Source organism: Babylonia areolata, chromosome 33 (assembly GCF_041734735.1).
Source record: "Babylonia areolata isolate BAREFJ2019XMU chromosome 33, ASM4173473v1, whole genome shotgun sequence".
In the NCBI taxonomy this organism is placed as follows: domain Eukaryota; kingdom Metazoa; phylum Mollusca; class Gastropoda; order Neogastropoda; family Buccinidae; genus Babylonia; species Babylonia areolata.
In genome coordinates this window covers 12,741,474-12,757,388 of record NC_134908.1, presented here as the reverse complement: position 1 = coordinate 12,757,388, position 15,915 = coordinate 12,741,474, and the positions used below count along the sequence as shown (strand labels likewise).

The window sequence follows — 15,915 nt, the reverse complement described above, 5'->3', positions numbered from 1 at the left end:
TCCAACATTAACACCTGGGGGGTGAGGGAACAGAGAGACACAGACCAGCCTTTCTATTCTGTGTGGAACTAGGAAGATGCCTTCAACATTAACACCTGGGGGGTGAGGGAACAGAGAGACACAGACCAGCCTTTCTATTCTGTGTGGAACTAGGAAGATGCCTCCAACATTAACACCTGGGGGGTGAGGGAACAGAGAGACACAGACCAGCCTTTCTATTCTGTGTGGAACTAGGAAGATGCCTCCAACATTAACACCTGGGGGGTGAGGGAACAGAGAGACACAGACCAGCCTTTCTATTCTGTGTGGAACTAGGAAGATGCCTCCAACATTAACACCTGGGGGGTGAGGGAACAGAGAGACACAGACCAGCCTTTCTATTCTGTGTGGAACTAGGAAGATGCCTCCAACATTAACACCTGGGGGGTGAGGGAACAGAGAGACACAGACCAGCCTTTCTATTCTGTGTGGAACTAGGAAGATGCCTCCAACATTAACACCTGGGGGGTGAGGGAACAGACAGACACAGACCAGCCTTTCTATTCTTTCTATTCTGTGTGGAACTAGGAAGATGCCTCCAACATTAACACCTGGGGGGTGAGGGAACAGAGAGACACAGACCAGCCTTTCTATTCTTTCTATTCTGTGTGGAACTAGGAAGATGCCTCCAACATTAACACCTGGGGGGTGAGGGAACAGAGAGACAGAGACCAGCCTTTCTATTCTGTGTGGAACTAGGAAGATGCCTCCAACATTAACACCTGGGGGGTGAGGGAACAGAGAGACACAGACCAGCCTTTCTATTCTGTGTGGAACTAGGAAGATGCCTCCAACATTAACACCTGGGGGGTGAGGGAACAGAGAGACACAGACCAGCCTTTCTATTCTGTGTGGAACTAGGAAGATGCCTTCAACATTAACACCTGGGGGGTGAGGGAACAGAGAGACAGAGACAGTGAGAGACAAACAAGACAAGGAAAATAATAGACAGACATAATAAATGAGGTGTGCCAAGTTACCTGGCTATGACACCAATCAGAGATGCCAACCCCTCTGAATTATTTTCACTCAATTTCAGGTACAACTAAGAAATATAGGGAGAACATTCTGAAAGCTTTAGGCGCACTCCAATCCTTGGATGTGATTCACAACCCCAATAAACAGTCAGTACACCATGTGCATCACAAAACTTTAGTGGCTTTTCACAAAAAAAAGAGGTGGATCACCCTAGCTAGCTGAAAAATCACACACACACACACACACACACACATATATATACCATAAAATACCATAAAATTTGGATGATTGGCTGCAACTTTTTGCCCCAAACTTCAACTCCTCCGGCTAAAATAATGGTGCGGCTTGTTTATGGATTTTCCCGATGTTGCGGGTTTTCAGTCTATTTTCTGATTCACATTATGTTTCAAAACTGGTTTGACTCTTCATGACTTCAAAACTCACTGTAAAAGTGTGCTATTGATAACTGTTTATGCTTTTTTCCTCTAAATTTACACATGGCCTTTACACACACAAAACATTCACCCTTCTTCAGACAACGTCCATCATGCTGAAAACACGACATGATGCTTACAATGCAGCTTTCACATTGAAGGCGATCGAACTGGCAATTGAAAAGGGAAACTGAGCTGCTGCCTGAACTTGGAGTGAATGAATCCATGAGCAGATGTTGTAGAAAACAATCTACAATGGTGAATGGCTTTTGCAAAGCTGGCCTCTTGAATGTAGCAGACAGCAGAGAAGCCATCAGCTCCAGCCAGCAAGATTCGGATTCATCGGACAATGACAACAAGGCCGTGGTCAGTGATGCTATGGCAGAAGAAGCTGTGCTTCTCTTGTTTATTCCCACACTGAAGATGAAGCTTTCAGTGGCTTCAGTGGAAATGATGATGATGATGAATGAATAAATGTGACTACTGGTAATTGTTGGTGTGTGTGTTAGTGTGTCTCTTTGATGTAGCAGTATTTTTAGTTTTGTGTTTCTTTCTCACTGAATTTGTAACTGAAGTTGTGCTTTACGCAAGTTTCTGTGGCTGTCGAGTTTCTCATTTTTTTGTGATTAATATCTGGATGTTTCCACTTGTTTTTTTGTGCAACATTAGCGGATTGTAAACCAGTGCAGCTTGTGTGTGTTTAAATTCCAGTTTTTTTTTTTAATTCAGTGGATGCAGCTTACATAACGATGCACTCAATAGTCCACAAACTTTACAGTATATATATTGAACATTTTTTTATGCTGGTGTAACATTGGAACATACTAAAACAACTTCTAACAAAATACAACAAAATGGAAAAAGTTGGCATCATTGGACAATTAAAACAACATGACGCATATTGGGGCAAATTGTTTTGTAGGTGGGACACCACAGTGCTTCAAGAGAACACACCCACTGCCTTGAAAGCTGACAGAATCAATCTACTCTGTGCAGGAAAAAAAAGCAAAACCAAGAGTGTAAAGCAATATGATATTTTACTCAATCACAGCTTTCACACACACACACACACACACACACACACACACACACACTCATGCATAAAAGCAAAACACCCCATCACCAGTATCGTCTGTGTGAATCTGATCTGTTCAGGAACAAAACCAAACCAAACAAATAAAACAATATGATACTTTACTCCACCTCTGACTGTAATGCTGAAGCATTTTCACAAACAAGCACACATGCAAACACATGTACGCATACACACAGACACACAAAAGTCTGCTTTGAAATGCACACAGGACAGTTACACAAAGTAAATCGGTAAACAAATGAAAATGAAAACCTACACACATGAATACTGATAATACAGTTTATATCAACCCATTCCATGCCTATTAGCTGTCAAATGACAGTGCAGACAAAGTGCTTCCCCAATGCCATAAAGCCATCAACTGATGGCACACTCTATTCTAATTTTCCTTCAACTTCAGTTCTGTGAGCATAAAAAGACTTTGAATATGTCTGCTGTATTTCAAAAATATTATCTAAATTTGCATAGGTCAGGAGGAAGACTCCTTTTTTCTTGATTTGTAAACTGGACCCTGTGGAAGGCACATGGAAAGACCTCATATGCAAAAATGCATCTGAAACTTTGACAAGCACAGACAGTGGTCTTTGTCAGTGGACTTCCAGAACTTTACAGGTTGTACAAATGATTATGGATAGGGATAATGAAAGAGTTGGATCTATTTTGTCTGATGATTCAATAAGAACATGAAGGTGAAGACAACAACAGTAACGGAACTGACAGTAACATTTGATGCTTGTTGAGTCCAACTTCCACAGCAGACAACAGTGTTGAGCAAGTGACAGTGAGAGGGCACAGTGCTTGCATATGATGTGGAAAGGGGGAGGAGGAAAGAGAGAGGAGCGGTATAGGAGAGAGGTCCAAGGCCAGTCAAAGGGCATATAAAAGGGTGTGGCCATGGACGTCAGTGAAAATTCCTTTCACTTAAGACTGCCACAGAATGGACAACAGCCTATAATCCCTATTTTAATGAAACCCAGATTTGTTCAAAGAACTGGAACCACATGTTTGGATTTTTTCACATTATTTGTCACTGAGCAGACAAATGACATCTATGTAGAGGAGACAAACTGGTATGCACAGCAGTTAAGCTGGCCCAGTTGCAACCTGGTGTAAATGAGTCATCAGAAGGGGATATCAGCCTATTTTTTGCAATCCCACAATTTCTCTTTTTTTAAGAGAAATCATGGGATTGCGAGAAAGTGTGGTTGTTTGCCTCCCACATTTTCCCTCAATTGCGAGAAATCATGGGAGGCGCCCCCACGATTTCTCACAATTGTGTGAAAAAGCATGGGAAGTCCCCTTTATTTTTATCAAAAACATTTCCTTTGTCATCAGGATTGGTTTCTTGTCTTTCACCAACACAAATCTGAGAGAAAACTGAGAGAGAGAAAAGGAAAAGAGAAAGAGGGTAACTACAACAAAAATCATGACAATGAAAGTGAAGACGGTGAAAGTGATGGCACAGTACTGGTTTAAATAAAATGTGTGCATGTATGTGCATGTCAGTGGGTGAGTGTGTGTGTGCGCGTTTTCTTTTGTGTGTTTAATTGGCTGGTTGATTTGCGCATGTGCACGGGGGCGCGTGTGCGTGTGTGCGCGTGTGTGTGTATGTGTTTCCTTTTGTCTTTACTTGGCTGGTTGATCTGTTCTTCTTCTTTCACTCTGTTTAAAAAAATATTTTCATATTCTGAGTGTCTTCTACAAAACAGAATCTATTTTCCATGTAATCTTGCATGTGAAAGGATGCTAATAAAAACAGATGAACATATGAACAAGCATGAAACGAAGAACATTCTAATAAATGTGACAAATTTGCATAACAACAAACATCAAAACTATTTGGTCCAGCTTTCATGCTCCCTGCATGAGAGTAAAGCATCGTGAAACACCTTTTTCTGTCACATTTATGTAGAAAAATGAATCATTTTGTTTTTCCCAACATCCCTCGGGAAAGATTCGGTTCAAGACTTGGTATATTTCTGTTCAAGTTATACACATTGCTTTGATTTCATTATTTGCTATTGATTCCAATGTTGAATTTGAGGTCAATGCATTGCAGTGATCCATCTTATGTGAAATACAATAAATAAATGTGTTTCAGTGTCATTACTGTTGATGTCATTATCATGATCGTCGTTGTTGTCGCCCACCTCTTTCTCTTTTCTTTTTCTCTCTCTATTTTTATCTAAGATTTACATAAGGTAAAGACAAGAAACCAACTCTGATGATAAAGGAAATATCTGTGATCAAAATAAGGGGGATTTCCCACAATTTCTCACAATTGAGAGGTGAACGACCACACTTTCTCACAATCCCGTGATTTCTCTCAAAGTGAGAGAGTGAAATTAAATTACACTAAAGAGCTTTTATATTTCAAAAAGATTGACTGCTCTGTTTTTGAGTAACTGACCATTCACCTGAACTGTACACACATTTGTCACTTTTAATACATATATTCACTAACGTGTTTGAATGAGTTTTAACTGTTATAAACCTACAACCTGTTTCATTTTCATTTACAATTTTGAAATGACAACAAGCATGTCATTTCCTGCTGCATTTTGTTTGTTTTCTTTTCTGATGTCAATCTGTTGAGATAGAAATTAGACTTTAGTTTTACATATGTACAAAAAATGTTATCTCCACTTTGAAATGCTTGAATAGTTCTCTTCAATCAAAATAATTGGAAAATCAGCCCAGATTCTGAATTCTCGTTCATATTCCACAAAAACAATATACACCCTCTCTTCGATGTCTTATGGTTTTTGTGCAAGAATTCATTTGGATTTATAACCCCTGAATCCTCAAGATCCCCTGTCAAGGGTAAAGCACTTGTCTACAATATTCTCTGGCACTGAATGGGTCAACTTTAACATTTTTATGATGACTGAAGTAACTAAATATGCCTGTTTACATCTGCAAAATAATTACTGAAATTCTGTACATGGTGGATCAAAAAGAAAACCAACAAACAAAGCAGAAAAACACCTTTAAAGAGACAAAACAGAAACATTTAAAGTTTGCACTGTAATGGAGAACTGAACTGCAACATGTTCACACTGAAATCAATTTCCCAGAGCCAAGGGGTTCTGAGTATTTCAACAATAACAAAAATTCATATCTCTTCACCAACACACCCACATTTATTTTTGTTCTAACCTGAGGACGAGGCCTCTCTGGACACCAGCATTGAGGATCTTGTCCTTCAGGTGGAACACATCATCCTGCAACAACAACATCATTGATGATTCAGGATGTCAAGGATTAGGAATGAGTAAACCTTGCTTTCTGACACAGCTTCTTTTCACAAACACACTGAGACACATCATCAACCTTTTTTTTTCTGATATTATGCCAGGAACATCAGGTGTCATTTGCAGTTTCAGTTTCAGTGACACATCAAAGTGTGTGGACTGACTCATACACAGTACACAACATCTGTGAGAGGGAAAAAGGGCAGACACCTGCCCTGTGCACAAACCAAAACCATTGGTGAGGCTAGGCAGTTTCAGTGAGGTTCTTTTCTATTCCTTTCTTTCTTATTTTCTGCATTCACGGCTACAACTCCCATGTCCACTTGTGTTTTATCTATGAGTGGGTTTTATGTGTTTGACGGTTTTCACCCTCCCTAGTAGGTGGCCATACTGCAGCTTAAGGGGTGTGTAAGCTGGGAATATTTATATTCCCAAAACCCACTGTAAACTGATGTGGAGCACTGGATCTCTAACAAGCGTATCTGATCTTCTGCATGTGTGCACTTACAAACAGAATGAAGGCCCCAGCAGGCAGCACTTATGTTGACCTGGAGAGACTGAAAAAATCTCCACCCTAAACCCAGCCAATTCCCAAACTAGGACTGAGCCCAGGACCCCCAGACTGAAAGTCCAACGGTTTAATCACTCAGCTATTGTGCCTGTCACTTGATTTGATAAGTCATTTGACACATTTCCATTCTGGAAAACCTTTGTTTTGCATAAAGTGCCACAAAACTGGTGTCTGTGACAAAGGTGTGTCCTTTCTCCCTGCCTGTTTTCAGCTGTCAGCAAGTGTTGTGGCGTGAGATTAAGGATCAAGGTTGAAGGCAGTCATCTATCAGATCTTGACATTGCTGATACTGACAGTCAGACAGACAGCACCAAAGACCTACATAAACTGGTCACTTCAGTTAGTAACAATGTTGGGGACTTGGCAGGCAAGCGTCAACCATGCACAGAAGTCATCATGAACCAGCTGAGGATTGAAACCATTGAGGACCTGACCCACCTTGGAACTTCCAGCCATGACCAGGGTGACACAGACCATAAACTGTGCATCAGCAGCATTCAACCAGCTGGGGTAATGTTTGAAACAAAGTGAATTCCTGGAGAACTCAAGCTCTGTTTCTCTGGTTCCAATCCAATGTCAAGACTTCTGAAACATGACATCTAAAGTGACCAGGCAAGATACTTGGCATCCACTGCAATGACTTTTGCACCAAGGAAACGGTCAAAAAACAGCCTTGACAACCTTCAATAACGTCCTCCACCTGTAAACTACAGTCCAGCTGCAAGGCCACACATTGGACATGTCCACCATCCAGACCCACCAACCAGATACGCTGCACAGAACTCTGAATGCTCATATGAATGGTGTATTTTCAATCTTTGTTACCTAATCAATTTTTTTTCTTAAAACAACTGATTTACAAACACAATGAATTTACCAAAGACTAAAGGAAACACTGCAGAATATGTGGTTCTGTTGTATGGCCACAGAGCCTTTCACCCTAACCATCAATAATCCAATTCATCATCAATTGCATACTCTCTCTCTCTCTCTCTCTCTCTCTCTCTCACACACACACACACATACATACACAAACCAGTAGAATCTTAGACACATACACTGAACATTCACAGCATAGATGAAAGGTAATTTGGAACTGAGGAGGACAATGACACACCCCAACTATTTGTTGTCTTCAGTTTAACGTCTTTCCACTTGAAGTGATATTAGAACCGTAACTATTTAAAGAGATGGGTATAACCAAAATTTGAAAGAGGCTGTGGAAGTGGAGAGTAATGTTAAATGAAAGGGTATTCCAGATAGCTGAACTCTGAACCAATATTGATCATTCTCTCCTTTTCCTTTTCATTCCTTCAGTCATCCACTCAAACAAGAGGCAGATAAAAGAAAGAGCTGACCCTCAGATTGGAGATGGTGATCTTCTCTTCAAAGATGTAGGCAGCATCAGCACCTGCTGCCAGACCACTCAGGGTCGCCAGGTAACCGCAGTAGCCTCCCATCGTCTCCACCACAAACACACGGCGCTTGGTGCCTGTAGCTGACTGCTTGATGCGATCACAGATCTGATAAACAAAATAAAAACAATAAATAAGAATCATGGTGGTAACTGAGATATAGATTATTTGAATGACAGGTGCATCAATTCAAAAGAATTTTTGAAATGCGCCATGCAATTAAGTTTTCCCTCACTATAACATTTGAAGTACATGAATGTAAGTATGAAAGTATGTACAGACCTGTTTACTCCCAAACAGATACAAGTGCAGCTTGGATGGGCAAAAAGTGTAGTTTCAGAGTAGCATATAGCAATTTTTTACCACCAAAGTTGACATAAATACAATATGACTATCATGACAAAGACAAATGAATGGTTTTCTTTTCTTACATAACAGCTTGATAAAATTGTATTCTATCAGTACTGATGAATGTCTCAAATTGGTAGATTAAGGGATTAGGCAATTGTTAGTGTTGATGTTCATCCCAAAACAGGCATTTATTTACATAAATGTCAAATGCACACACACGCTAGTATAGTAGCAACCAGAGACACTTAATGCCTTCAACTGAAGAAATCAGTGCTCAAATGTGTGAAAGGGGAGGAGGCTTCTAATCCAACCTGGTTGTGATCAGATGGGCAATAAACAGGATGAAGAACTTAAGATTTATATCCATGAACTGAACTTGATTAGTCCACTGGGCTATATAAACTAAATTGTGTCATTGTCACGGATGACTAAGAGGATGCAGTATTTTGTTATATAATTTTTTGTTCAGATGGGGGTTGGAGTCTGTATTGTCCCCTTTACGGCAGGTGAAGTTGGCGGGTGCAGTGTACTGCTGGGATTTATTTTTGAGGCGGATGTGTTACTGTTGTTCATGCACAGGCTTTTTATCATGCATGTTTCTCTTTGTAGCTGGTCGTAGGGCCAGAGGCGTGCAATGGTTGTGCAACGTTTTGTATGACAAAATTTATGTGTGACATTTTTCTTAAAGTTTTGGTGTATGACATATTTGTAGAATGACGGTGTTTAACGGATCTCGGGGAGAGTGTCCTTGAAGGAGGTCATGAGGAGAGCGGCGTTTGGCTGCTGCAGTTTGGTTGATTGGTTGTTTTTTTGTTCTGTTTTCCCTCTGTAGATGACCAAGTGTCCGCCAGATGGGAATATCAGCATTCGGTATATCTTTGTTTCTGTGTTAGGCACCTTTAGTTGTTTTTTCACACAAGTCGCTGTGTGTAGGCCAGTGGTTGCACTTTTTTTCTTTTTTTTTTGTCGTCTGGTCAAAGTTTTCCTGGATGCTGTTCTAACCAAGAGGCTCCGTCCAGTGTTCGTCTTCATGGCGTTGGATCTTCCGCTGGTCTCCAGCTCACATTATTTTTAGACTGCCCGCCTCATGGTTCCGGTAATGGGTCCGCCAACGTTGCTACTGATGCTCAGTTCAGAGGACCACTACTTCAGCCTGCCAGCGTCTTCAAGGATTTCATCTTTTCATGTTTGACAGTGGTATTTCCATGTTCAAAATGGAAAGACAATTCAGTGCTTCAATTTTTTTTCTTTTCTGCTCCTGAGGACTCCTGGTCAGATTTCACTCTTGACATTTGTGCTTCAGTAACCTATATTTTTATTTAGTTGTGTGCGTGTGAAAATTGAAACTTGGTCAACTTCACATTTGCATACACTCACATACTCACACATATACATGATACTCACTTGTGGAGAGTGAGAGAGAAAGTGTTGGACTGAAATGATGCTTACCTGTGTTTTAATGTTGGTTATCTGCGTTTAAATGTTGGTGGGAGTGGGGTTGAGATGAGGGCCCCCCGAGTAAACTTGAAGTGTTTCTTTAGTAATTGACTGTGTGGCCATACCCATCAGTATCCTTTGGATACTTTGTTGAAGAAAATAAGAGTACATCTGTTTTGTTCCTTCTAAAAAAATTTTTTTCATTATTAATTAAAAAAATAACATTCATACCATTACATAATTACATACATTAAATGCATTGCAAAAATCTATTTCTGTGTGGGCTTGTTGGTGTTGTGGTGTCTGTAGTCAGGCATTGGGGGGGAGGGTGCATGTCCGCTTTAGCACGCGTTTGACAGTCATCCAGTGGGCTATAAACATGATTCCAATTGACTGACTGAACAACTTGAGGAAAGTCCATAAAACAAACTTTTTTCTTTTTAATTTTTTTTTCATATTATTTTTTTCAAACATTTTTTGTTCAAAGGTTTACAGATACAAAATTTATATATTTTGTGCAGTAGAAAGTATAGGGTAGGCAAATTATCAAATTCTAAATACTGACAAGTCCACAACAGCAGAACAATACATATTCAACAGCGTAGTAATTCATTAGCATTGTATAGCTTAATCTTGTACCAAACATTTATAAAGTGCCCATTTTTCCACAATTTTTTTATTTTATTCGATAGCTATGTTAAAGGCATACTTGTCTACTTCATATGCCAGTTTGAGGTCTTTTAGGAACATCTGTAGTGTTGTTTTTATTTTGTTGATTCTACATTTGTAATCATAGAATTTAGCTATCAATAATATAAAACAAACTTACGTACTCCAGTGGACTATAAACATGATTCCAATAAACTGACTGAAGAACTTGAGAAAAGTCCATAAACTAAACTTATATAGTCCACTGGGCTATAAATATGATTCCAAATGACTGACTGAAGAACTAGAAAAATCCATAAACTAAACTTGTGTTGTCCACTGGGCTTCAGATGAATGTTCTTGAATAAAAATAATCACAAATAAAACAAGAAATTTACATCACCAGTCATTGAATATTACTAATATGGTAGGAATGGGTAACTGCGAACAATCCAGTCAAAGCAACCAGCTCAATGTGTGTACTGTAAAGATATCATGTTGTACGATAGTCAAACGTAGTTCTTTTCGTTTTGAAGTCTTTCTCAGACTGGTTCCAGCAGGAAAAGTTGGTCTATTCATTCTTTTCAATGTTTTGTCAACGTTTGAAATGGCACAGGTGCCTGAGGGTCAATGCAAATGGGCAAGCCTCATTGTGAATGATGGCTTTGGGTACATGTAGACAATTCAGACAGAAGCAGGCCTTTAACTCATTAGACATAACATATCATTGGAACAGCGCACCAGACTGTTGTATTGTTGGTTTTGATCACACATGCACACAAACACATAAAGAGACATTTAAACACAGACACCCCACACTGCACACAAACACACCCTTTTGAGAGTGCTCAGTAACTGTGCAGCATCGTTCGCAAATAGACTCACATCAAAATATCCTATGGTCTAATTGCAAATGACGCTATTTTGCAGATTCCTGTCAAAACTGACGTTCTGATCTGTCACCAGTATGCTTTCTTAAACTCCCCCGGCACTGGTAATGCGCATTCAACATATCCAATCAACAATTATAAAATACAACTTGCTTCCCTTGATTTTAGGATTTTGAGAGTATGTTTGTAACCTTGGTCGGCTGTGGTGCATGGAGAGAAGAAATAGTGTGGAAATAGTCAGAAATAGCTGACATTTGACTGGTTCTTTGAAATGGATATTCATTAAGGTATTAGAAAAAGGCTGATGCAGACGTTAAATTGTGAAATGCAACCGTTAAGAACGCTTCGAAGTGGGACAGTATATGAATCATTTGCAATTACACACTGTTCACAATTACTCATACCTACCCTACTACATTTGCATTTCAACTTTATGCAGATCAAAGGCTTTTCAGGTTCTTGGCATAAGAACTCTTTCAGACAGCAGTCACAGAATCACCAGCATTGGACTTGAGGACCAAGACGTTCCATAGTGGAATCTGACAGACTTGAGTACAATCAAACAACCTGCCATGCTTACATGAATAGTCAGTTTTGCACATCATGCAGAAAACCAAATATGGCCCTTTCTTTGATGACACCAGACAAGGGTATTTCTGGTGATACAAACTGATCAACTTTTGCTCAACCTTTCTTTGTTTTTTTTCTTGCAACCCAACTACGATGTTGAAGGCTGCACAACTTCTCAATCTGATTCTTTGTCTTAAGTTTTTCACTGTTGTTTCTTGTCCACCATTTTCGATGGTGAAAGAGAGACACATTCAGTTACTATGTGCACTTAAGCTTGGGTACACAATTGCTTCAAGCACTTATCATGAGAACACTTGCAGGTGGCAATGGAGAATAAAACGAAGAAACACAATCCCATGAGCTGAAAAATGCACATGACCTGTTGAAAAGAAACAAACGTGGATCTCTGTTTGAACCGCATCAGGAGTGAACTGCGTAGCTGGCAACGAGGCATTCACGGAGTTTTCTGTACTGATGTGTGGCAGCGCAGCAATAGCTTCAAAAGGGGAGAATGCTACACCAAAGTCGTAGTGTAAACAGGTCTGTATGACAAATGCATCCAAACACTGGAAGACTTTTTGATTTTCAAAGGAAGGGGTTTCTGTCAAACTGGCGAAAGAAATTTTATAAGTACCAAAAATGAATAATACAGAAATAACTTTTTTAAAGTGTGTGTATGTACACTACTGCAGACTGCTCTCTGTCAGACATCTCTTACCAATGATGTCATGTGTGTAACAGTTCAGTCTGTTTCTTGTATTTCATTGGCTATGAACTACATGTACAGTGTCACAGAGTCATGTGACTAGCGGTGAGCTGTGTGATGATTAGCCAACATCCACTAGGCAGTAAGACTGGAGTGATTGCTCAGGGCAGTCATAAAGAAGCCAGGGAAGCAGACAGAAGGTTGAACAGCTGTACCAAGGAGCTGAAGATAATATTACAAAGAACACAACTTAGCCAGAACATGAATGAACTAGAAGATAGCGCCACTCAGTCAGCACCAGAGAAAATGTGGAGACAACAGAAGACTGCAACATGGAAATGACATAACACTTAACATGGAGACAAGAGAAGAATGTGATGTAGAGATGACATAACACTGCAACATGGAGACAACAGAAGACTGCAACACGGAGATGACAGAAATCTGTGATGTGGAGATGACATAACACTGCAACATCATTCATTGTGCCCATCGCTCCCAGTGGAGCATAGGCCATCGATGACCCCTCGCCATCACACTCTGTTCTGGGCTGTTCTGGCCATTCCAGTCCAGTTGGTCCCTTGATGCTTCAGCTCTGCCTCGGTATCTCGCCTCCAGCTGTTGCGAGGCTGGCCTCTCTTCCTCTTTCCCTGCAGGTCCCTGTGGGTTCCAGGTCAGGGCTTGGCGTGTAATGCTGGACGCTGGCTTCCTGAGGGTGTGTCCAATCCAGCCCCACTTCCTCCGCAGTATCTGCTTGGCCACTGGTTCCTGTCCTGCTCACTCCCACAGATCTTCGTTTCGGAACTTCTCCTGCCATCGGATCTTGTAGATGCGCCTCAGACATTCTTCACAACTACAACATGGAGACGACAAAACACTGCAACATGGAGACAACACTGCAACATGGAGATGACAAAACACTGCAACATGTAGATGACAGAAGACTGTAACATGTAGATGACAGAAGACTGTAACATGGAGATGACAGAAGACTGCAACATGTAGATGACAGAAGACTGTAACATGGAGATGACAGAAGACTGTAACATGGAGATGTGTAACATGGAGATGACAGAAGACTGTAACATGGAGATGACAGAAGACTGTAACATGGAGATGTGTAACATGGAGATGACAGAAGACTGTAACATGGAGATGACAGAAGACTGTAACATGGAGATGTGTAACATGGAGATGACAGAAGACTGTAACATGGAGATGACAGAAGACTGTAACATGGAGATGACAGAAGACTGTAACATGGAGATGTGTAACATGGAGATGACAGAAGATTGTAACATGGAGATGACAGAAGACTGCGATGTGGAGATGACAGAAGACTGCAACATGGAGATGACAGAAGACTGTAACATGGAGATGACAGAAGACTGCAACATGTAGATGACAGAAGACTGGATGTGGAGATGACATAACACTACAACATGGAGATGACAGAAGACTGGATGTGGAGATGACATAACACTACAACATGGAGATGACAGAAGACTGGATGTGGAGATGACATAACACTACAACATGGAGATGACAGAAGACTGGATGTGGAGATGACATAACACTACAACATGGAGATGACAGAAGACTGCGATGTGGAGATGACAGAAGACTGTAACATGGAGATGACAGAAGACTGCAACATGGTGATGACAGAAGACTGTAACATGGAGATGACAGAAGACTGCAACATGGTGATGACAGAAGACTGTAACATGGAGATGACAGAAGACTGTAACATGGAGATGTGTAACATGGAGATGACAGAAGACTGTAACATGGAGATGACAGAAGACTGCGATGTGGAGATGACAGAAGACTGTAACATGGAAATGACAGAAGACTGTAACATGGAGATGACAGAAGACTGCAACATGGAGATGGCAGAAGACTGTGATGTGGAGATGACATAACACTACAACATGGAGATGACAGAAGACTGGATGTGGAGATGACATAACACTACAACATGGAGATGACAGAAGACTGGATGTGGAGATGACATAACACTACAACATGGAGATGACAGAAGACTGGATGTGGAGATGACATAACACTACAACATGGAGATGACAGAAGACTGGATGTGGAGATGACATAACACTACAACATGGAGATGACAGAAGACTGGATGTGGAGATGACATAACACTACAACATGGAGATGACAGAAGACTGGATGTGGAGATGACATAACACTACAACATGGAGATGACATAACACTACAACATGGAGATGACAGAAGACTGGATGTGGAGATGACATAACACTACAACATGGAGATGACATAACACTACAACATGGAGATGACAGAAGACTGGATGTGGAGATGACATAACACTACAACATGGAGATGACAGAAGACTGGATGTGGAGATGACATAACACTACAACATGGAGATGACAGAAGACTGGATGTGGAGATGACATAACACTACAACATGGAGATGACATAACACTACAACATGGAGATGACAGAAGACTGGATGTGGAGATGACATAACACTACAACATGGAGATGACATAACACTACAACATGGAGATGACAGAAGACTGGATGTGGAGATGACATAACACTACAACATGGAGATGACATAACACTGCAACATGGAGATGACAGAAGACTGCAAAATGGAGATGACAGAAGATTGCAAAGTAGAGATGACAGAAGACTGCAACTTGGAGACGACATAAGACTGCAACATTCAGATGACAGCAGAAGACTGCAACACTTAAAAAAAAGATGGTGCCACAGGGTCATGGCCAGAAGATATCAGAGACCGAACACAGTGCCCACAGGTTGGTGCCATAGTCAACAAGACAAAGTTGCAGCAAGAACGGGCCAAAGAATATCAGGTCTTCATTCGTGTGACTCACTGTGTGTACTGTATTGTGTTTTGTGCTCTGTGTTTTTAGAGCTAGGGACAGAAGTAAACTGAAATGATAATGAAAAAAAGTAAATTCTAGGATTGGTCTTTGTGAGTAAGTGCAGAGTTGAGGGATCTTTTCTGTCTAATTTCTCGGGTATTTGTTCCATGTTCTATTCAACTGCAACAATGTGACTGAAGGGTGGCATATTTACCACTGACCTCTCTGCTGTACAACTGAAGGGTGGCATATATACTACTGACCTATCTGTCATGTGACTGAAGGGTGACATACCACTGACCTGTCATGTGACTGAAGGGTGGCATATATACCACGGACTTATCTGTCACATAGTGATGCATCAACAATATCATGATACTAAAGTCTGCACAAGCTGCAGTCTCATCTGACACTCTCTACACTGTTCCATCATTAACCCCTAGGCTGCCTATATGACGAGATAACTCGTCATGGCAAGCATATACGCTTTGCTGCCACAATGACGAGATAACTCGTCATCGAAATATTCTGACTTTTCCCTGGTTTGCATTCAGTTCGTTGACAAAAATACCGGTAGCTTTAGCTTGGGGAATCTTTCTAGATTCTATTCATAGCTAGAAACACCATCTACATCATGAGGCAGTCCT

General features: G+C 40.7%; 1 protein-coding gene across 8 annotated transcripts in view; it reads right to left on the bottom strand.

Annotated features, from left to right (window-relative positions):
* The window catches only part of LOC143277158 (ATP-dependent 6-phosphofructokinase-like), a 193,925-nt gene that overhangs the window by 55,104 nt on the left and 122,906 nt on the right, over positions 1-15,915 (bottom strand). For 6 of the 8 annotated variants that reach the window (XR_013053689.1, XM_076581916.1, XM_076581917.1 and 3 more), the window contains 3 exons: positions 7,731-7,895; positions 5,707-5,771; positions 2,575-2,598 (listed from right to left, as the gene is read on the bottom strand). Coding sequence is in view for 6 of the 8 variants with exons in the window: in XM_076581916.1 (XP_076438031.1) it covers positions 2,575-2,598; positions 5,707-5,771; positions 7,731-7,895 (254 nt within the window). In the remaining 2 variants the exon portion in view is untranslated. The remainder of the gene's footprint in view (positions 1-2,574; positions 2,599-5,706; positions 5,772-7,730; positions 7,896-15,915) is intronic. The other 2 variants (XR_013053690.1, XM_076581919.1) reach the window with 1 other exon arrangement.